Source organism: Chiloscyllium plagiosum, unplaced genomic scaffold (assembly GCF_037043375.1).
Source record: "Chiloscyllium plagiosum isolate Xiang-an unplaced genomic scaffold, Cpla_swu_hap1 HiC_scaffold_39, whole genome shotgun sequence".
Taxonomy (NCBI): Eukaryota; Metazoa; Chordata; class Chondrichthyes; order Orectolobiformes; family Hemiscylliidae; genus Chiloscyllium; species Chiloscyllium plagiosum.
The window spans coordinates 12234483-12258308 of NW_028270177.1; the positions used below are offsets into that span (position 1 = coordinate 12234483).

The following is a 23826-nucleotide window of genomic DNA, read 5'->3' on the forward strand; positions in this document are numbered from 1 at the left end:
AAGACCTTTACTGACAAATAATTATGTGCTGTCACTGCAGTCTTGTAGGCATAAGCAGTAGCAGTAATGACAGCGACAAAAGAATGATGAGTTATTTGTTTTGTTAGTTTCTATTGATGGATAAATGTCCTTGATACTGAAGGAGCTGCTTATTCTTCTTCAATTCGTGGTATGTCTTTTATTGTGCCCCCTTGAATAGGCAGGAGCAACGTTAGATTCACAGCTCATTCAGTGTGGTATTTTCAGCAACGCAACACTCTGAAACTTTGCACTGGAAGGTCAACACTGTCGGCATGCTTAATACGTACCACAGCAACACAAATTAGTCACAGGTACAGAGGTCATTCGGCACATCTTTGTTGATCTGTTTTGAAAAATGCTCAGGTTTGGGCGGCACTGCTGTCTCACAGCACCAGAGACCCGAGTTCAATTCCCACCTCAGGCGACTGACTGTGTGGAGTTTGCACATTCCACCCGTGTCTGTGTGGGTTTCCTCCCACAGTCCAAAAATGTGCAGGTTAGGTGAATTGGCCATGCTAAATTGCCTGTAGTGTTTTGTGTAGGGGAATGGGTGGATTGCGCTTTGGCGGGTTGGTGTGGACTTGTTGGGCCAAAGGGCCTGTTTCCACACTGTAACTAATCTACTCCTGAAGGCACATGCCTTCCTCAGTGTAAGAGGATTTTGAGCCATCACCACAGTATCCATTTTTTGTACTGACTCCTTCTAGTCAGTTCTTCATTTTTAAAAATGTATTCATTCACAGGACAAGAGTATTGCTGGCTAGACAGCATTTAATTGCCCAGAGGGCAGTTAAGAGTCAACTATTGCTGTGGGTCTGAAGTCACATGTAGGCCAGACCAGGTAAGGATGGCAGTTTACTTCCCTAGAGGACATGAGTGAACCAGGTGGGTTTTCCAAGAATATCAGCCATAAATGTACCTCTCACCACTTGAGACCTTCTCATGTTCCCACAACTTAGTTTAAAATTATTTCCCAAGTTTACCTTAAAGAACTGGCCTTTTCAATACAGTAAACGTGAAAAAGCCATGTTTTCCAGTATCCTCCTAACCCTGGAAATCAGAAGTCTGGCAATGGGTCTCTGCACCTATTATCCATTGCACTAGCTCCTGAACTCTTTTGTCTTTGTGAACTAACTGAGATAATGTGCTGAAGGTGGAGTGTGGTTACAGCACAGAGACACATTTACCAAGATGTTCACTCAGACCTCTAATTCTGTGAATCATCTTATTTACTTCAAGCCATTTGTGACGTTCACGCATTTGACCAAAAGGCCATGTGACATAAGAGCAGAAGTAGGCCATTCAGCCCATCTAGTCTGCCCTGCCATTCAATGATTGATCATCCTCAACTCCAATTTCCCTTACTGATTAAAAAGTTAATCTCAGCCTTGAATATAGTCAATGACCCAGCCTCAACAGCACTCTGTATTAAAGAATTCCATAGATTCACTGCCCTCTGAGTGAATTCCACTTCATCAGTAAATTAGATTGGATTACTTACAGTGTGGAAACAGGCCCTTCGGCCCAACAAGTCCACACCACACCGCCGAAGCGCAACCCACCCATACATTTACCCCTTACCTAACACTACGGGCAATTTAGCATGGCCAATTCACCTGACCTGCACATCTTTGGACTGTGGGAGGAAACCGGAGCACCCGGAGGAAACCCACGCAGACACGGGGAGAACGTGCAAACTCCACACAGTCAGTCGCCTGAGGCAGGAATTGAACCCGGGTCTCTGGCGCTGTGAGGCAATAGTGTGACCTCTTATTCTGCGATTACACATACTGGTCCTGGACTCTTCCACGAGGGAAAATCACCTTCTCTGCATCTACCCTGTCGAAGTCCCCATAGAACCTTATAAGATTAAATAAGGTCACCTCTCATTCTTCTGTATTCCAACATGTACAGACCCAACTGACTCAACCTCTCCTTATACGACAGTCACTCCACAGCTGGTATCAATCCCATTCAACTTCTCTGGTCTGCCAGTTTATTTTTAAAGCTGCTGCTTTCTGTACTTCCAACCTCAATAAAGTAGCGTTTAATCTTTTGTAGGTAGCAGTTCTCAAACTGTGGGCTGCAGATCCCTTGCAGTGGTTGAAGACTTTCAGGGTTGAAGTTTTCATGAGTAACACAAAGTGGGGAGAAAGTCTTCACGGGAGCCAAGAGGGAGCAGAATGCAGCAGCTGAAGGCAAGTCACAAGAAATATAGAGTCATAGAGATGTACAGCATGGAAACACCCATCGGTCCAACCCGTCCATGCCGAACAGATATCCCAACCCAATCTAGTCCCACCTGCCAGCACCTGGCCCATATCCCTCCAAACCCTTCCTACTCATATACCCATCCAGATGCCTTTTAAATGTTGCAATTGTACCATCCTCCACCACATCCTCTGGCAGCTCAATCCATACACATACCACCCTCTGAGTGAAAAGGTTGCCCCTCAGGTCTCTTTTATATCTTTTTCCTCTCACTCTAAACCTATGCCCTCTAGTTCTGGACTCCCCCACCCCAGGGAAAAGGCTTTGTCTATTTATCCTATCCACACCACTATAAGGTCACCCCTCAGCCTTCAACGCTCCAGGGAAAACAGCCCTAGCCTATTCAACCTCTCCCTGTAGCTCAAATCCTCCAACCCTGGCAACATCCTTGTATCTTTTCTGAACCCTTTCAAGTTTCACAACATCTTTCCGACAGGAAGGAGACTAGAATTGCACGCAATATTCCAACATGGTCTAACCAATGTCCTGTACATGACCTCCCAACTCCTGTACTCAATACTCTGACCAATAAAGGAAAGCATACCAAATGCCTTCTTCACTATCCTATCTACCTGCAACTCCACTTTCAAGGAGCTATGAACCTGCACTTCAAGGTCTCTTTGTTCAGCAACACTCCCTAGGACCTAGGACCCGAAGTGTATAAGTCTTGCTAAGATTTGCTTCCACAAAATGCAGCACCTCACATTTTTTCTAAATTAAACTCCATCTGCCACTCCTCAGCCCATTGGCCCATCTGATCAAGATCCTGTTGTAATCTGAGGTAACCCTCTTTGCTGTCCACTACACGTCCAATTTTGGTGTCATCAGCAAACTTGCTAACTATACTCTTATGTTCACATTGAAATAATTTATAAAAATGACAAAACGTAGTGGACCCAGCACCGATCCTTTGTGGCACTCCACTGGTCACAGGCCTCCTGTGGTTTATCCCTCTCACTTCAGAGGAAACTGTGTGTATGTGTGTGTATGTCTGTGTGTGAGTGTATGTGTTATGTTAGAGTGTATGTTAGAGTTTGTGTGCCTGTATCTGTGTATCTATGTGTGTATGTATGTGTGTGTGTTCATGTGAATGTGTGTGTGTGCATGTGCGTGCCTGAGTCTGTGTGTGTATCTGTGAGTTTCTGTGTGTGTGCCTGTGTGTCTGTATGTGTGTATCTGTTTGTGTGAGTGCATGTGTGTGTATCTTTGTGTGTGTGTGTATGCCTGTATATCTGTGTGTGTGCCCACGTGTGTGGCTATATGTGTGAGTGCATGTGTATGTGTCTCTGTGTATGTGTGTATCTGCGTATCAGTGTGTTTATGTCTGTGTATGTGAGTGCGTATATCTGTGTGTGTCTGGGACTGAGTGTGCGTGTTTGTAACTATGTGTGTCTGTCTGTATCTGTGTGTTGAAAATGTGTTGCTGGAAAAGCGCAGCAGGTCAGGCAGCATCCAAGGAGCAGGAGAATCAACGTTTCGGGCATGAGCCCTTCTTCAGGAATGAGGAAAGTGTGTCCAACAGGCTAAGATAAAAGGTAGGGAGGAGGGACATGGGGGAGGGGCGTTGGAAATGAGATAGGTGGAAGGAGGTCAAGGTGAGGGTGATAGGCTGGAGTGGGGGTGGGGGCGGAGAGGTCAGGAAGAAGATTGCAGGTTAGGAAGGCGGTGCTGAGTTCGAGGGATTTGACTGAGACAAGATGGGGGGAGGGGAAATGAGGAAATTGGAGAAATCTGAGTTCATCCCTTGTGGTTGGATAGTTGGCGGAAGATGAGGCACTCTTCCTCCAGCCGTCGTGTTGCTAAGGTCTGGCATGGAGGAGTCCAAGGACCTGCATGTCCTTGGTGGAGTGGGAGGGGGAGTTGAAGTGTTGAGCCACAGGGTGATTGGGTTGGTTGGTCCGGGTGTCCCAGAGGTGTTCTTTGAAACGTTCCGCAAGTAGGCAGCCTGTCTCCCCAATATAGAGGAGGCCACATCGGGTGCAGCGGATGCAATAAATGATGTGTGTGGAGGTGCAGGTGAATTTGTGGCGGATATGGAAGGATCCCTTGGGGCCTTGGAGGGAAGTAAGGGGGGAGGTGTGGGCGCAAGTTTTGCATTTCTTGTCTATGTAGGCACCTGCCTACGAAACCAACTTCAGCACCTGCCTACGGAACCGACTGACCCCGCACGGACTCCGGAATGTCTGACCTGCTGCGCTTTTCCAGCAACACATTTTCAACTCTGATCTCCAGCATCTGCAGTCCTCACTTTATCCTTGTATCTGTGTGTGTCTATTTCTGTATGTATGTGTGTGTTTGGGTCTGTGTCTGTGAGTCTGTTACAGAGCGCTTCAGAGAAAATCTCCGGGACACCCGCACCAATCAACCACACCGCTCCATGGTCCAACATTTCAACTTCCCCTCCCACCCTGCCGAGGACATGCAGGTCCTGGGCCTCCTCCACCGCCGCTCCCTCACCACCTGACGCCTGGAAGAAGAACGCTTTATCTCCTGCCTTGGGGCCCTCCAACCCCAGAGCATCAATGTGGATTTCACCAGTTTCCTCATTTCCCCTCCCCCCACCTTACCCCAGTTCCAAGCTTCCAGCTCAGCACCACCATCATGGCCTGTCCCATCTGCCTTCCCACATGTCCAATCCACCCTCTCCTCTGATCTATCACCTTTACCCCCAACTCCATCCACCTATTACACTCTCAGCTACCTTCCCCCCAGTCCCACACCCCTCCCATTTATCTCTGTATCCCCACGGCTCCCAGCCTCATTCCTGATGAAGGGCTTTTGCCCGAAACATTGATTTTCCTGCTCCTAGGATGCTGCCTGACCTGCTGTGCTTTTCCAGCACCACACTCTCGACTATAATCTCCAGCACCTGCAGTGCTCACTTTCGCCTGTCTGTATGTCTGTGTCTGTGTGTGTCAGTGTCTGTCAGTGTCTGTCTGTGTCTGTGCCTGTGTGTGTCTGTGTCTGTCTGTGCCTCTGTGTGTCTGTGCCTGTGTCTGTGTCTGTTTGTGCCTCTGTATGTCTGTGCCTGTGTCTATGTGTGCCTGTGTCTGTGTGTCTGTGCATGTGTCTGTGTGTGTCTGTGCCTCTGTGTGTCTGTGTCTTTCTGTGCCTCTGTGTGTCTGTGCCTGTGTCTGTGTGTGTCTGTGTCTGTGTTTGTCTGTGCCTTTGTCTGCGTGTGTCTGGATCTGTGGATCTGTGTCTGTGTATATATGTTTGTGTTTGGGTCTGTGTTTGTGTGTGTGTCTGTGCCTTTCTGGATCTGTGTCTGTGTGTATATGTGTATGTTTAGGTCTGTGTGTGTGTGTCTGTGCCTGTGTTTGTGCATGTCTGGATCTGTGTCTGTGTGTGTATGTGTATGTTTGGGTCTGTGTGTGTGTGTGTCTGTGCGTGTCTAGATCTGTGTGAGTCTGTGTGTGTGTGCAGAAGAATGCAGACTGCATCACAGAGATCATCAGGGAGACCCCTGTTCCCAAGGCTCCAAGGCTTGTGGTAGTGGGCACCAAGCTGTTCAGAGAGAGGAGGATGTGCCCATCTTGCTGACAGCTAAAAATACCTCCATTCTCAAAAGCCATATTCAAACACGTTTTCAATGCTGCACCTTAATACTATGAGTATTAGATATTATAATTTAGACTGGGGATGTCCAAGATTATTCATCCATCTGAAGAGGGGTCATTCAACAAGATAAAATTGGCAAATGTATGCATCAATCATGATTTTTAAGTTTAATTAAACAAAGAGAAAGGCAATTTTGTTCCTAAACCAGCTATTCTGGGAATGAGATTTATTTTGCAAAGTCATATTCCCATATTTTTGGCAGATTCTACTCAAGTGCTTCATTTCGAGCCAATCTCAATTGATGTGAGAGGAGGCTGGCAGTTTAATATTACCAGAGGACAGCCAACATTTGGCATTTTTATTAAAGTCATTTGCTACTTCCCTGAGAATTCATGAATATTTCAACTGTAATGGCCAATCAATAATTCCAGGCTCCTGTTCAGAATCAGTCTATCCCTTTTTTAGCTCTAGCCAGCAGTTTCTGTCCTGTCCCTGCCCAGGAGCACTTGTCAGCTGATGGTAAAGGATTTAAGAATATTTTCTCGAATGGGACATGGGCATCGCTGACAAAGTCAGCTTGTTTTTGCCCATCCCTAATTGCCATTCAACTGCTTAATTTGTTTGGCCATTTCAGAGGGTATTTAAGTGTCAACCACATTGCTGTGGGTCAGGAGTCACATGTACCCAGACTGGGAAAGGACGACAAATTCACTTCCCTAAAGTGACGTTATGGCCGTTTTATGACTATCATTGTTAGTTTCACGGTCACCATTACTGAGACAAGTTGTCATTTGCAGATTTTATTAATTCCCTCAATTTCAGCTCCAGCATTGTGTGATTTGAGCTCATGAACTCAATGCATTCACCTGGACCTCTCGATGCCTAGTCTGGCAACATTACTGATATGGCACCATTTCTCGATTGGAACTTTGTGAGGGTCATACACCAGCATCCTCCTTTAACCCCCCCACTGTGTGCCTGCCCAGAAATTCTCCTGATATTACTGTCTTCCCCAGTCCTCAGACACAGTCTTCTGTGCGCAATGGTGCATCCATCAACTGAGCAACCTTCTTTCTAAGCTGCGCTCAATGTTGTGAGCACAGTGATTGATGTCAGCATGCCAATTATAGCATTGACTTCCATGCAGCTGGAAAGAAAGTTAGTGGGAACACTACTCCTGAGCAACCACGCAATTACTAATATCATTGCAACTTTGTTTTTAATTCATCCACGTGACGTGAGCGTCGTAGGCTGGGCCAGTATTTATCGCCCATGCTCAGTTGCCCTGGAAATGAGGGGTGAGCTGCCTTCTTGCACCAAATTCCAATTTCCACGAGGCAGACCCATGATATCGTTAGGGAGGGAATTCCAGGATTTTGACCCAGCGACACTGAAGGAATTTGACAATTCACGTCATTCTCATGCTCTGAACCAATGAAGTTAGCGCTGACTCCCTACACTCATCCGATTAATAACAGACCCGTATAGGCAAGATGTTCTGTACCAGGTACGGGTCTCTGGGCCATAATCTGCTATAACTCTGTGTCTCAGCCCCAAAGACATCCTTCAGAGAAACATAAAGGTAACAAACATCCTCACAGAAGACTGGGAGCTGACAGCTGTGATCTCTGGAGATTGATGGTTCCATGGGAATTAGGAGAGATGAGGAGAAAGGGAAAGCTCAACTGGTGGACGAGAGGGCCTAGAGAGGAGACCAGTTGAATCCTGCATCAATTCTCAGCCCACTGTCATCACCTTCAGCAAACATAGCAGAGACTGCCACGGCAGAAGGCATGTTCCCAATCAGGCCGAGCAATGTTTACAAATGAATTTGGAACAGGACTAGGCCAATTGCTCCCTTGAGCCTGCCCTCCCATTTGTTAAGGTCAGCGCTGATCTGATTGTGTCCTCAACTCCACTGTCCTGCTTTCTCAACGTCCCCTTTCACTCCCTTATCAGTGAAGAATCTAATTCAGCCCCAAAAAGGACCCATCTTCCCCTACTTTCTGAAGTAAACAATTCCAAAGATTAATGACCCTTTGAAGAGTTAAAAATCACACACCAGGTTATAGTCCAGCAGGTTTATTTGGAAGCACTAGCTTTCGAAACGCCACTCCTTCATCAGGCCACTCCTTCATCTCCGTCTTAAATGCTAGCAACCTTATTTTTAAATTGTGTCCACTAGATCTGCATTCAATCCACTCTAGCCTCTTCAGAATCTTACGTGTTTCAATAAGATCCCTTCTTATTCATCTGTATTTGACCACTAAGGTGGAAATGATTATCTGATGAGTCAGAAGACTGCCAAAGCATTCTTGTACAAAAACTAATCCATACAAGCACAATCATACTTAAGCATTGTTTTATTAAATGACAACGCTGTCACTTTATTGAGAAGAGGGAATACTTCATTCACAAAGCCATGGTAAAGTCAATTCATCATAATTGGTTGTAGGAAAACAAACAAGATTATACTATAAGTCATTTTCACAAGTAAAGTGTAACATGTATTAAATCAACACATTTATGCTTGAATTGCAAACATGTGGGTTAAGAAAGATTTTGCAAATGCAAGTTGTATTTCCTACATTTTCAAGTGTACATGGATTGTTGCAATTGAATGGAGTTTATTTATAGCTTGCACATTGCTGCAAAACATTGATTGTCCACATTCATACTTCACCTCATGTAGTAAAGAGATTAAACTGCAAGATTGTTTATGAAATGAGTCAGGGAGAAACGTTTTGAAGAAAACCTCTGCCCTGAAAATGATGAGGAGGATGTGAGTGGTTGAGATTTTGGTTAGATTTTGTAGCATGACCTCATTTCAAATTTTACAATTTGTTTCCCAGCAATAGGAAGCCTAAAGGCGAAGTAAAATAAAAGCTGGAAAGTGGGATTAGAATAGTTTGGTTGTTATTTATGAGCAGGGGCAGCACGATGGGTCAAAGGGCCTTTCTCGGTGCTGTATGTCAAGATCTCGGAGGCCAACTGACTGTATGGCTTCAGGGAAGGCCTGCCCAGAGTCCAGGAATGGACTGGTGAAGAAAGAAGGATTGAGTGATGGAGGGATTACACTGGGATGGGGTGAGAGGGAAGGGTGAAGCTACCTTTGAGAGAGACTGCTGGGGGTGTTCCTAGCTCCGCTCCTCCTGGTCCATAAGCAGTGCTAGAAAATCATTTCCCTGTTGGAAGAAGTGTTCCTCTCTCCATCCCGCTGTCCTGTTTTCGAAGGAACCTGGTGCACGATCATTGTATTCAAGGGTCTGTTAAAATCTGAGGTGAACTATCTCATTGGTACATCTAACACTCTGCTCCTACCTTGAGTGAAGGTTAGTCACCTGTACTACTGAAGCCTAACAAGATTAAAACAAAAACTGGATTCACAGTGGATTAGGGTTAACCTCCAGAATTTGACCTATATCCCCTCCCCTTACCCATACCATGGGGTTCAAACAACCCCTTGTATCTGATCTGGTGAACGCATTAGCAGGAGCGAAAGGAGAGTGATTTTACCCATCAATCCCACTGTGCCCACAATTTATATCTGATTAGAATTGACAAATTCCCTTGCATATGGTGGAAGGCACTTGACCTCTTGCATCCATTGGGAGAGCTAACTACTTTATCCCATCATACTGCCATTCCCCCACAGTTTAAATCTTGCTTTTCAACTATTTGTATTATGCTTTTGGAAGAAGATTTCAAAATCATGAGTGGCTGGACCAAGTAGATAGAGAGAAGCTGTGCCTGCTCATAAAAATGAAGAAGAGGGCATTGATTTAAAGTGATGTAAGAAAGAACTTTTTACCCAGGAGTAGTTAGGCTCTGGAATGCACTGCTTGGGAAATGTGGTGGAGACAGGCAAATTCAACTGAGAATTTCAAGAGGGCCATTGGATGATTACTTGGACAGAAATGGTGTGCAGGGACATGGGGAAAAGGCAGGAGATTGGCACTAGGGGATAGGACCGGCGCAGGAATGATGGGCTGAATGGCCTCTTTCTGTGTTGAAGCAGTCCTGTGATTTTGAGACTCCCCTTTCAAGCATCAAAATTAAACATTAACCCTTCCAAAAATAAGCCACAAACTTGCATCTTTGTCCTCTTAGGTGATACTATTTGCAGGAAAAAAAAGCATTTTTAATGGTCATCATGCATAATCAGGCTTAATACTGAGCAAAAATAATCAGAAACTCTACAATATTCTATACCATGATCTCATTTGCCTGTGACATGCTTAATTAACTTCTTGCCCATCTTCTGCAAAATGTATTTGGGTCCATTCAAGTCAGAATTGTTTTGAGCAGAGGCCCAAATATACTGTTGAAGATTTGATTTGCATCAGTAGAGATTGCAGCACTGCTAGTGGGACATGTGTTAAGATACAAATGCCAACTAAGACCCTTTGCTGCTTATTTTCAACTGTCGGACCAGCAGTAACGATAACATTAAAACTAAAGGAGGTGGACACACAATTCTAAGCCAGTAGACAGTGAATTAGGAAGCAGCTGTTACGGTCAGCACTGGTGCAAGGCAAGGCTTACTTTGTTAATATTTTGCAACATATTCACTGCCTCTTGTATTCTGGACACTGTGTACATAATATGTGGCAATGTGTAACAAGCAAAGCACCACTGCAACAAAACAGTCTTGACAAGTGAATCTCAGCCAAACCTGTCATTGTCAACAGAAGCAAAACAATCTGAGAGCCTATTGTGGCTGAGCATTCACAACAGCTTAGTTCCTTGTTGAACTTTCAATCGTAAGATCAAAGGTTAATAGGTTTACAAATAAAGAAAAGAATATTTAACACATACACTTCCATTTGCCATTCTGGAATTACACAAATAGCCTCTTTAAAGGTCCTTCTACTGCCCTTTCAATCCATATCGCTATACTCTGCTTCATTTCAGCAAATGATTTAATTCATTAAAAGTGTCATAGAGTCTGTATGTGCTGCAGAGGATTTATTTCCGCTCCAAAGCTGGCAAATAGTTCTTATATATTCTTTGTTGGCTTAGGTCAGAAGGTTTATCCATTCTTAAGCACTCCCGATCAAGTGTTCCTTTCCGTCCAACAGAGGTTGCAATGGAAAGTATCCTTCTCCAATCAGAGAAGCCAATAATATTCAGCTTACTGTTCATCAAGATAACCAACCATGGAATTTCAGGGCTCTTGAATGTTTCATATTATTTGACATTTGAAAAAGTTGAAGGACTTGGAACTATTTCCTTCTATCATAACGATCAATACAATGTTAAATGTTATTTGATGTCAATGGTGATATGAGCTTTTAGAGATAGAGAAGAGATTTATTTTTTAATAAATAAAACACACAAAGTCAAGTATTGGAATAAAGAAAAAAAAAGAAAATGTAAACCACTAGAAGAACTGGAAAAAATTAAACAAAGCACACTGCAAATAAGCCATTACTTATAACAGTTGTCATGTTTTGTACGGCAAGACTACATGGCACTTGCCATCAGCCTACATTGTATTTTCTGCACTTGTACTGATGCTTTTTTTGGCATCATCTTTGTATGCATTAAGATAACCGTTGCTATAATAACTGCCTTTACTATAAGGCTCATCCTCCGCCATTGATCTGTGACCTTCTTGAGCAAGTGCAGTTAATCTCTTCAGGCGAAGAGATGATGCAGAACACCTGAGTGATCTGGTCAGTGAAGAATTAAGCTCTGAATTGGTTACCATCTTAGCAGAATGGCAGCAACGTTGTAAGCCTCGCCTGAAATGGATGGTAAAAAGTCCGTAGGTGATGGGATCCAAGACAGTATTAAAGAGACCAAAAATGAAGAGTATGTGACTCAAAGATTGGGAGACTTTTCCTTCTGAGAGCATTTCTGGTGAGAACCAATACCATAGTCCTAGAAGGTAATATGGAGTCCAGCACACTATGAAAGAGGTTACAATAATTACACTCATTTTTAACGTTTTCATGCGTGCCTTTGGTATATTATTTGTCGATCGCCTTAAATGCACTTCTTTTGAGGACACTGGAAAAGGACACAAAACAAATTAATATGACATTGAAGACCTTCATGAGAGTTATAAAATACTTGCAGAAGTAATGAATTTGAGGAACTTTTTTCATACTAATTATCTTCTTTTCTGAATGATATGCAATCCACACATGTAACTCGGTTTTCATGAAGCAACCACATTCCATGCAAGAGATTGGGCAGTGAATGAAAGTAGGCTATCTGGCTTTCCAAAGCATTACATCTGAGTCTATTCCTACTGTCGTTCAATAGCTACATGCAAAAAGTTTCCCACCAAAGACACTTGACAGCAATTGGTGTTAGAATTCCCACTTGGTAAAAACAATGACTGCAGATACTGGAAACCAGATTCTGGATTAGCGGTGCTGGAAGAGCACAGCAGTTCAGGCAGCATTGGATGCTGCCTGAACTGCTGTCTTCTTCCAGTACCACTAATCCAGAAGTTAGAATTCACACGTCTATTTTTTCTCTCTAAGCCTGGGGAAATATGCCTGTTGTAATTACCCCACTCACTCTGAGATTATCACAGGTTTGCACCTGACCCTTGAACTTTCTGCTCTATGAGACTCAATACAACACCGCATTATGCATTAATCCACAAAACCTTTGAAAACTAAAGGCAAAGGAGGAAGTCCTTTGATTCGGGACACCTTCAAGATCAAAAGCATGGGCCAACAGATTAAGAAATCATGAGAAGAACCAAAAAGTCGGAAAAAAATTAAAGTCACACAACACCGGGTTATAGTCCAACAGGTTTATTTGAAAGTACAAGCTTTTGGAGTGCTGCTCCTTCGTCAGGAAGCTAGTGGGGCAGGTACATAAGAGAAAGTGAGGACTGCAGATGCTGGAGATCAGAGCTGAAAATGTGTTGCTGGAAAAGCACAGCAGGTCAGGCAGCACCCAGGGAACAGGAGAATCGACGTTTCGGGCATGAGTCCTGAAGAAGGGCCCATGCCCGAAACGTCGATTCTCCTGCTCCTTGGATGCTGCCTGGCCTGCTGCGCTTTTCCAGCGACACATTTTCAGGTACATAGGACACAGAATTTATAAGTAAAAGATCAAAAGTGTTATTGCCTGGGCTGAGATATCACCTTCTTTTATCCACTGATAAAACTTTAAGTTATCTCGGGCTTGAAAGGAACTCTGGGATTTACATGTTAATCAATTGAAGCCTGCATTCTCATTTGGCAAGTCAGATTAACATATGCAGGTGACCATCACACCCACACAGCACTCCATTCTTGCCCCACTATTTCAAAAGTATAAAGACTTTGTCATCCCTCCCCAGATACAGAGGGCTGCTCTCGACTGAGAAAAGACATACAGACTCTACAAAGTCAGTGAGAGCCTTGATACCCAAAGAGCACCCCCTAACTCCCCTCACTCTTTTACCACAACACTGGGGGTCTGGAAGAAGAGTGATTCAACCCGACTGCGCAAAATAACGTCGCAGCTAAAGAAACTCCTTCAACCCTCTTGTCTCAAAGTGCACCCAGCAGCATCCCCTCCCCCCCCAAAAAAAACCCTTATGGACCTTCACAAAATGGCTGCCCTACGTCGCAGCGACCTGCACAAAATGGCGGACCGCCCGCGACCTTAGCGAAATGACGCGCGACTACCGCCCCCTTCCACGACCCTCCCACACGGCGAGTGCAACCGCCCGCCCGCTGGCGAGCCCCTCAGAACGGCGAGCCCAACCGGCGAGAAGCTATTCTCTCCACCTCTCCCCTCCCCTCCCCCACCGCCGTTCTCAAGATGGCGAGCGCAACCGTCGCTTCTACCCGCCCCAGACCTTCTCAAGATGGCGACCCCACCCATTCGCTGACCCCCTGCGCCAACAAAAACGAACCCTACCGCTCCGGGGCCCGCCCGCAACAGAACGGCCTTCCAGAACTTTCCTAACGCTTCCGAATTCCTAACTGCGCGTCGACAGCAACGAAAACAAATCGCAACAACTCCACCCCCCCCCCCCCCCCCCCGCGATGCCATCGCGACCCTCTATGTCCTAACGACGGTTGACCGCCCAACCTCACCCTCACCCTCACTCAACGGCCCCACCGCCGCTGAACAAACAACCGTCCGCTTCCCCCCTGCGAACCGCCTCATGTCTAAACTCCTCAGCGCACAAAGTGACCCTGACCCACCCTAAACCCGTAAAGGCCGACTCTGACCCACCCTAAACCCGTAAAGGCCGACCCTGACCCACCCTAAACCCGTAAAGGCTGACCCTGACCCACCCTAAACCCGTAAAGGCCGACCCTGACCCACCCTAAACCCGTAAAGGCCGACCCTGACCCACCCTAAACCCGAAAAGGCCGACCCTGACCCACCTTAAACCCGAAAAGGCCGACCCTGACCCACCCTAAACCCGAAAAGGCCGACCCTGACCCACCCTAAACCCGAAAAGGCCGACCCTGACCCACCCTAAACCCGTAAAGGCCGACCCTGACCCACCCTAAACCCGTAAAGGCCGGCTCTGACCCACCCTAAACCCGAAAAGGCCGACCCTGACCCACCCTAAACCCGAAAAGGCCGACCCTGACCCACCCTAAACCCGAAAAGGCCGACCCTGACCCACCCTAAACCCGAAAAGGCCGACCCTGACCCACCCTAAACCCGTAAAGGCCGGCTCTGACCCACCCTAAACCTGTAAAGGCCGACCCTGACCCACCCTAAACCCGTAAAGGCTGGCTCTGACCCACCCTAAACCCGAAAAGGCCGACCCTGACCCACCCTAAACCCGTAAAGGCCGGCTCTGACCCACCCTAAACCCGAAAAGGCCGGCTCTGACCCACCCTAAACCCGAAAAGGCCGACCCTGACCCACCCTAAACCCGTAAAGGCTGGCTCTGACCCACCCTAAACCCGTAAAGGCCGGCTCTGACCCACCCTAAACCCGTAAAGGCTGGCTCTGACCCACCCTAAACCCGTAAAGGCCGGCTCTGACCCACCCTAAACCCGAAAAGGCCGACCCTGACCCACCCTAAACCTGTAAAGGCCGACCCTGACCCACCCTAAACCTGTAAAGGCCGACCCTGACCCACCCTAAACCCGTAAAGGCGGACCCTGACCCACCCTAAACCCGTAAAGGCCGACCCTGACCCACCCTAAACCTGTAAAGGCCGACCCTGACCCACCCTAAACCCGTAAAGGCGGACCCTGACCCACCCTAAACCCGTAAAGGCCGACGCTAGTTTGTTTTCTTCGCCCGGCCTGCACACCCATCCACCCTCGCCTTCCTCCCGCAGCGATCTGCCTCATTCTAAGTGATTAAAGCCTTAACAGCCATCTAGGTTTGTCTGATACGTTGCATCAATTGTATGACACTTTGATCTTATACTTATAAATTCCGTGTCCTGTGTAAATGCCCCAGTAGCCACCTGACGAAGCAGCAGTGCTCCAAAAGCTTGTAATTTCAATTAAACCTGTTGAACGATAACCCGGTGTGTGATTTTTAACTTTGTTCACCCCAGTCCAACACCGGCATCTCTGCATCAGGATTAGGAAAGACTTAGAGCTATGAAATTACCCAGATGTGATATTCCAAGATGACAGAATTGTAGCAGGTGTTTACGGGATCAACCTTAGATTTTGGTACAGTGACCCTGGAGGAAAGATGAAGACAAAGGTGACAATCAACATTCGACTTACAATTTCCCTTGTTCATCCTCTTTGATATCTCCACCAGGATTCGGGTGTAGCAGTATATCATGATGACCAGTGGTACGAGGAACAGGAAAACAAAAGTGAACATGTTGTACGAGGTCTCCTGCCAGTGTTCCTTGAAACTGCCCATTGTGGAACACTGTGTGAAGTTCTGCGGCTCAGTAATACTGACAGTGTGAAACAAGATAATCTGGAAAAAAAAAGTGAAGCAGAAAATAGAGTTCCATATCTTCAAGTAACTCAACCACCTCAGTACAAAAACAATGGATTAAATTTATTTCCTTTTCACTTTAAATACTTCTTAGTCGATGTTGTCTGCTGATGCAGCATTGAATATGTCAGAAGAATATAAATTTCTAGTTAGAAGGGCTTTCAGTAAGGATGCGGAAAATGTGTTGCTGGAAAAGTGCAGCAGGTCAGGCAGCATCCAAGAAGCAGGAGAATCGACGTTTCAGGCATGAGTCCTTCTTCACGAATGAGGAAAGTGTGCAAAGCAGGCGAAGATAAAAGGTAGGGAGCATGGACTTGGGGGAGGGGTGTTGGGAATGCGTTGGTGGAAGGAGGTTAAGGTGAGGGTGATAGGCCGGAGTGGGGGTGGGGGCGGAGAGGTCAGGAAGAAGATTGCAGGTTAGGAAGGTGGTGCTGAGTTCGAGGGTTGGGACTGAGACAAGGTGGGGGGAGGGGAAATGAGGAAACTGGAGAAATCTGAGTTAATCCCTTGTGGTTGGAGGGTTCCTCGGCGGAAGATGAGGCGCTCTTCCTTCAGCCGTTGTGTTGCTATGGTCTGGCGATGGAGGAGTCCAAGGACCTGCATGTCCTTGGTGGAGTGGGAGGGGGAGTTGAAGTGTTGAGCCACGGGGTGGTTGGGTTGATTGATCCTTTCAGTAAGGATGCCTGATGACTGATGAAAAACTGTTTTTTGCAACCCATGTCAAAATTGTTCCTTACAGTATGCAGTGATGCTGTTCTTAATGGCCTCCACTTGGATTGCTACAATGTATACAAGGTTTGTTCATCTCTACCATGAGAGAAGAACTTGTATTTGAAGAAAGTGCTTTGAAATGTGGGGGAAGCAACAACATGGATGTTACACCAAAGGAAAAATTGGGTGTGCAAAACCAGTGAAAATGAGTTATGCTTTAAAGGGGGAGAGGCCGTACAAAGAGGAAGGTGGGAGAGGATGGAAGAGAGAGAGAATGAATGGGATAGAGAGAGAGAGAGAGAGATAACTTGCATATGAGTCTAAAATTCTTAACATTAAGGAGTTTATAAGTATCAGGTGCCAGAATGATGTTATCTGGAGGAGAACAGCTTAGGATATCTTGGGATTTTGCTGAAAATAAAAGGGGCGGCACAGTGGGCTCAGTGGTTAGCACTGCTGCCTCACAGCACCAGGGACCCGAGTTCAATTTCAGCCTTGGGTGACTGTCTGTGTGGAGTTTGCACATTCTCCCCGTGTCTGTGTGGGTTTCCTCCGGGTGCTCCGGTTTCCTCCCACAGTCCAAAGATGTGCAGGTGAGGTGAATTGGCCATTCTGTATTGCCCATAGTGTTAGGTGCATTAGTCAGAGGGAAGTGGGTCTGGGTAGGTTACTCTTCAGAGGGTTGGTGTGGACTTGTTGGGCTGAAGGGCCTGTTTCCACACTGTAGGGAATCTCATCTAATCTGAGGAGTGCAAACCTTGTGAGAGTTTCTTTACTTGTTGTTTGCCTCATTTAAAAATTGCTGTTGAGAATTTGTAAGAACTATGGGATTAAAGTGAAGCATATTTGACTGAAGTAAGAGAATTCTGCAGTTGGCAATATCAAAGTCTTACTGTAAACTCGAACAAGAATGGAATGCTGAAAACACTCAATGGATGAGGCAGTGTCTACAGAGACAGAAACGGGGTGAGTGCAATAAAAGCAAAATCTTGCGAAATCTGAAAAAAAAACAGAGAATGTTGGAAAAACTTAGGAAATTTGGCAGGATGTATGGAGAGAGAAACAGATTCAACATTTTGAGTCCAGTATGCCTTCTTCAGAACTGGAAAGTATTGGAAAATGTTTCTTTTTATTATACTGTTGACAGAAGAGGATGAAGAGAACAAATGGTGTGGGGACCTAGAGCAAAAGGCAAAAGGGTTATTAATTGGGAGGAAAGAGAAACAGAGATGTAACAGAGATGTGAAAGATACAAACCAGATAAAGCCATGGTGGTGGGGATGTGGGAATATAAGAAAAGTGAAGAACAGGTATCATGTGGTCAGGCTCTGAAGCCATGGGGTTCAGTATTGAGATCTTGAGGCTGGAAAGTGCCTAAGCGGAAAATGAAGTTATTGTTCCTTGAGATTGCACTGTACGCCATTCTTGTTTACACAAAACTCTATTCATCCCCTACTTCCTGAAAGGATTCCATTTCATTCTCCCAAGTCGTCCACCTCTGTCCAGCCTGTTCGAAAATGGCACTTTCCACCGGAGTGTCTCTGACACAATCTCTTCTTTCTTTAGTTGAGGACATCCCTTCACTGTGGCTGACAACACACTCAGTCTTCTCCCACAATTCTATCCTCACCCCTTCCTCTCCTTCCCAGAACAACAATAAGGTTCCCCTTGTCTTCACTTTCCACCCAAATCATGCTCCTCCATTTCTGTCACCTCCAGCTGATGCCACCACCAATTCTTCTTCCCTTCCCAGCCACTGTCAGCAATCTACAGGGGCCATTCCCTCTGTAACAACCTAGCCCACTCCTCCATCCCAATGCTTCCTCACTCCCCAAGGCCACTTGCTGTTGCAATTGCAGACAATCCAGGGTAACATCAGCCCATTCACCTCCTCCCTCCTCACTGTCCAAGGCCCCAAACATGACTTCCAGGTGAAGTAGTATTTTACTTTGACTTCTTTCAATCGAGTCTGCTGCATTGTGGCTTCCTTTACATTGGTGAGTCCAACCACAGACTGAGCGACTGCTTTGTGGAACCCCTCCACTCTGTGACCCTGACCATCCAGTTGCTTGACATTTCAATACCTCACCTTGCTCTCACATTGACATTTCTGATCTGTGCCTTTTGCAAGGTTACAATAAAACACAACACAAATGCATGGAACAACACCTCATTTCTCGTCTAGTTACCTTACAGTCTCTTGGGCTCAATATTGAATTCCACAATCTCACAGCTTGACCAAATGAAGCCTGTTCTCCATTTTTCCTAAATTCTCCAGCCCCCAAATCCCACCCCATAGAGATGCCTTGTTTGTATCATGCCTACTTTGCTCTCCCATTTTCCCCCTTTCACACCTTAATTTACAGTAATTTGAAATCTCCATTTCTCTTTCATTGCGATTAACAACCCTTTTGTCTTTTCTACTGGACCTCCACACCATCTGTACCCCCTGCCCTCCACTGCCTGTGCTTAAACTATAAAACTCAATTTCTAGCCCTTTCCCAGTTCTGAGAAAGTCACACTGAAGCCAAAATGTTGACCGTGTTTCCCTCACCACAGATACTGCCAGACCTGACAGAATTAATTTTTCAGGTTGACAACCTTTCATCAAAACCAGTACAAGTTAAAAGATGGAGCAGACTTTAAAAGCAGAAGCATAGATGACTCTCTCATCATGAAGGTCAGGACTAGAGAGAACTGGTAAAATCAATATGTACAGTTTATAAAGAATGATCTGACGTTTGAACCCACCTCCTGAAAGTGAATGTTTCACTGATTTTGTTCAGCCTCTCTCATTAATTGAATAAGATGCTGCAGGTGCACGCTCAGTCTAGTAATGCTTTGTGTTTGTAAAACCTCATGGTTTAAATGTCACCCCTCCTCCCCACCCCCCACCCCCATCTGGGAATGCTTTTCAAAAGGTACTTCTAAATGTTTCAGGGCAGGATAAAGTGTGAAAAAATAAAAGCAGGATCTTGTAACTGGTTCTTTGTTCAACTCCAGGCTCTAATATCAGTCTTTTTCTCCACCACCATCCAGGTGAACTTCCACAACTTGTTTCTTTTGATCTAAAAATAGATTTCTCACATTGTGTTTAAATTACTAATAAACTACCTGCTCCACCTTTAGTTTGTTTATGGTACTGTCCCTACCTCTGAGCCAGGAAACCCCAGTTCAAGTGACACCTGTACTACAGCTGTCTAATAACATCTCTAAACAGTTTGACTGAAAATACCAAAGGCTTGTTTTTTATTTCCTTATGGTCCAGTGATAATGCTATTACCCTAGGCCAGAAGGTTTGGATTCAAGTCCCATCTGCCTTGGGTCAGAAGAAGGGCTTATGCCTGAAACGTCGATTCTCCTGTTCCTTGGATGCTGCCTGACCTGCTGCGCTTTTCCAGCAACACATTTTCAGCTGTGTATTGTAACATGTCAAGCAGATTGATGTAAAACGACTACAATCTGGGATTCTACGTCAATTGTTATTTGACCTCCAGAGAGAGACTTGGCTGATTTGGCAGCCACTTCTGTTACTGGCAGGAAGGAAGTCTATTCTCACTCGTTGTATTTCAGGATCTACAAACTGAACAAACTCCTTCAGTCTTCCAGCTTAGCTGCACATCCTATGATTCTCCACAAACTATTAAAAATATTCCTTTGATGCTCTGGGTAGTCTGTCCAGAGGTGGTGGCTTAGTGGTAACAATAATACTGTACTAGTAGGCATCCCAGACTAATGTTCTCAGACTGTGGGTTCAAATCCCACCATGAATCTGAATTCAACAAAAAGTCTGTAATTAAAGGCTAGTTTAATGATCGTTGTAAATACTTATCTGGTTCACTTGCTGGATAGGCTGGGACATTTTTCACTGGAGCATAGGAGGTTGAGAGGCGACTGGATAGAAGTTTATATAATAATGAGGGGTACAGATAGAGTTGCTTGTAGCTGTCTTTTCCCCAAGATGGGGGATTTCAAGACTAGGGGGCATATTGTTAAGATCAGAGGAGAGAGATTTAAAAAAGACATGAGAGGCAATTTTTTTACAGCGAGGGTGGTTCATGTGTGGAATGAACTTCCCGAGGAAGTGGTGGATGTGGGTATAATTACAAAGCTTAAAAGAGATTTGGATAAGTACATGAATAGGAAATGGTTGGAGGGATATGGGCCAAGTGCAGGCTGCTGGGACTAGTTTAGTTTGAGATTATGTTCAGCATGGACTGGTTAGACTGAAGGGTCTGTTTCCATGCTGTATGACTCTATAATTCCATGTAATGCCAGAGCCACAGCAATGTGATTGACCCTCAGCTGCCCTGAAAAATCCTAGCAAGCCCCAATCAGTTCAAGGGCAATAAATGTGGTTCAACCGGCAATGTTAACATCCAATGAATGAGTTTTTTTTTAAATTGTACGGTTAATTTAAGGATTTGACTTCAAGAAAATACATGGCAAAATTTCACCTAAAATTGTCCAGTCAGAGGTCAGAATGCAGACTTTAACCCTTCATTTCTCGGACATTAAAATAAGGGGATGGGGCAAGAAAGTACTCAATTCTCGATTCCTCATGTTCCTATAACATAGATCTTAATCCAGCTGAAGATGATGAAAATAAATTTTCTTTCATGCACCTGAATAGTTTGACATGGGTCAGCTCAAGAGTGGAGGCTTTTTTAATCTCATATAGGAAGACACAGGATAACACTTGTGGAAAATTGAGGAACGTCACTCTATTGCAGGAGTGGTCTCAAAAGTGGTTACATCAAACTTCCGTTGCCTTTGAACTCGGATTGTATACAATGTGGACAGAATTTACTTGGTGCATAACCTGTGCTTAACCAGACCTTGCCATTAAAGCATTGTCTTTGAGCCCCCAGAGAAGAGCATGTTCCATTCTTTAACACCAAAGTTACTCAAAACAAGTTTGGAGCCTAAATGTGAGCCACAGTTATAAGATCATATTATCTCTTGAGTCTTCTCTCTCTCTCTCACATACACTCAACCCCACTTGTTTCTACATTAAACTCTTCTGTTTATGAAGACTGTGTGCTTTAAACTAAAGAGATTGTTCTTCAGCTGATCCGTTTGAAACACCAGACTGTCAATATTGAATTTATCTTACATCTAAGGTTCTCAGGTGCAAGCTGGATTCTCAGGCCAGTACCTGATGGAAAAGCATAATGACAGGAACGAGCCCCAGACTCCACTCACCCCTTTGGCTAGTGATATGATGTTCCCAATGGGAAATCTCACCATCACTTCCTTTAAGTAATTGAGGACCATTACTTCTGAGTGGCCTAAGAACTGACTCAAGAGATACCTGGCCCTGGGGGACATAAGGGTGGTATGCAGAGGCTAAAAAATGGTGCCATTAGATGCCATTCATGGAATGTTTTTGAATAGTATTTGGATTTGTATCAAGGGTTCCCCAGTTGTCAGTGTTCTGGTGTCAGTGGGAAATTGATCTGTTTTGACTGTAAATCAGAACATTAAACTGTCACAAAATGCCCTTTGTGGACATGTGATTCAAAATCACTGGCAATTGAATGCAGTTCATCAATCAGTCCAAATTTGGGTTGATACAGAGAAAGAAACAACAGCATCAAATGATAAATAATACAAACTCCCACTTCCTAAGTAGGTCTCACCTGTGGAATGGACAAGATGACACTCAAAATCCAAGCTACAGTCAACATGATTTTATTCTTCTTTTTGGCTTCACTGATGCCCAGAGGATTCAGAATGGCAGATTGGCGATCTACACTAATCACCACCGTGACAAACGCGCAGGAGTACATAGCCATGAGCTTTAGGAACATCAGCAACCGACAGGCGATGTCCCCAGCCTGCCACTGAACCGTGATGTTCCAGCTGGCATCCAGAGGCATCACGATGAACGTTACCAGGAGATCCGCAGCAGCCAGATTCACAATCAAAATTCTTACGTGGGATTTCCTCTTGCGATTCTGAGTGGTCGTCCAGAGCACAGCGAGGTTGCAGACTGCAGACATGGTGAAAACGAGAATGGTGATCCCAACTCGAACTTTTGCTGCACTGGAGAAGACTGGCAGCTGAAAGTTATGGGCACTGCTTTTGTTGCAAGTATGTCCCAAGGCAGTGCCCACACATGTACCATTATAGTCATAGAGAAGAGTCTGGTTCAGAAAGGGATTGATAATATCTTCAGTACTGCCATTCATCCTAAATGCTACGGTATGCAATATGTAATAGGATATCTGTTTGATGGGATCAAACAGGGTAGGAGATCTTCTGTGAATAGCAGGTGATCATGTGGATCTTAAAACTGGAAACGCACATAGTTGTTTACATCAATACTGTGCTGAAGAGGTATCCCAGATCCTGGAGACTGCAAGCAAATGAGAGGAATGTTACACATTGAACAAAACAGCATGGACAGAGACCACTTGTCTCTGCTATCGCAGCTGATCTCTGGCTCGATGGCAATCGTGTTGTTACAATTGGTCTCAGTGCTCCTGAAAACACAGATAGAGTTCCCTCACCAGATCCCCGACTTCTGCAGGAAGTACAAATGTACCAATATCAGATGGGGACAGAATAAATTTGACTATGAATGGGCAAGTTTCACAGAGATGAATGAAACCCAGTGAAACCTTCACTGTGGACCACCAATGGTGCCTTTTCTCAAAGGAAGACTTGCATGCATCTACAGGTGCCTTCTTCAATCTCAGAACATTTCAGAGAGGGCTCTTGTGGCTCAATGGGCCAGATGATCCACTGTCAAGGCCCACCTCCCTAAGACATCTGTGATAACATGACTGCACATATTGTATTAAAAGAAAGCAGAACGTTTCGCAATGCTTTACTTAATTAACTACTGATGCAGGAAACACAACAGTTAAATATAACAACAAACAGTAATCATAATCATGAGAACATTTGTTTGGGAGATATTAATTGCAGGAAAATATCATTCAGGATAGTGAGTCTATGACATCCACCAGAGTAGACAGACATTTTGACATCTCAAACTGAGAGATTGCCCCCTCCAACAGTGCCGTATTCTCCCATTACGGTACTGGAGTGTCAGCTACGATGTTTTGCTCATGTCTTGAACAATGCTTGAAGTCACAGCCTTCTGACTCAAAGGTGGGAGTGCTCCAAAAGGTTTGTGCCCACGCATAGGTCAGACCTACAGAGACATCAGGGGGAGCAATGCTGAAAACTTCAGAAATCAGGTACTAACTGATCCAAGCAATAATCCTGGTGGCCTGCACTTGAACACAACTGGACAGGATGAGAACAACATAGAGCTTTTACCCAACTGATTTTATAAAACAGAACAAAAACTTATTATAATGGTATGGAAAGCTGATTTAGAATAGGGCAGTA

The 23826-nt window shown here is 45.0% G+C and overlaps 2 protein-coding genes across 2 annotated transcripts in view; one reads left to right on the plus strand and one right to left on the minus strand.

Annotated features, from left to right (window-relative positions):
• Window positions 1-23826, plus strand: part of wdr93 (WD repeat domain 93) — a 172945-nt gene that overhangs the window by 87147 nt on the left and 61972 nt on the right. The gene's annotated exons all lie outside the window — the stretch shown is intronic.
• Window positions 8199-22809, minus strand: LOC122540928 (gonadotropin-releasing hormone II receptor). The gene is made up of 3 exons (XM_043677238.2): window positions 22104-22809; window positions 15525-15729; window positions 8199-11868 (listed from the first exon to the last, which is right to left on the minus strand). Exons 1-3 carry the CDS (start codon window positions 22653-22655, stop codon window positions 11342-11344), a joined length of 1284 nt encoding a protein of 427 aa, XP_043533173.2. The 5' UTR covers window positions 22656-22809; the 3' UTR covers window positions 8199-11341.

Coding starts and splice junctions, on each gene's coding strand:
- LOC122540928 (XM_043677238.2), bottom strand. CDS start 22,655: ATGAATGGCAGTACTGAAGATATTATCAATCCCTTTCTGAACCAGACT. Junction 15,730..22,103: donor TCATCTTGTCCATTCCACAG/GTGAGACCTACT, acceptor TTTTTTTTCCAG/ATTATCTTGTTTCACACTGT. Junction 11,869..15,524: donor GAGGATGAACAAGGGAAATT/GTAAGTCGAATG, acceptor GTCCTTTTCCAG/TGTCCTCAAAAGAAGTGCAT.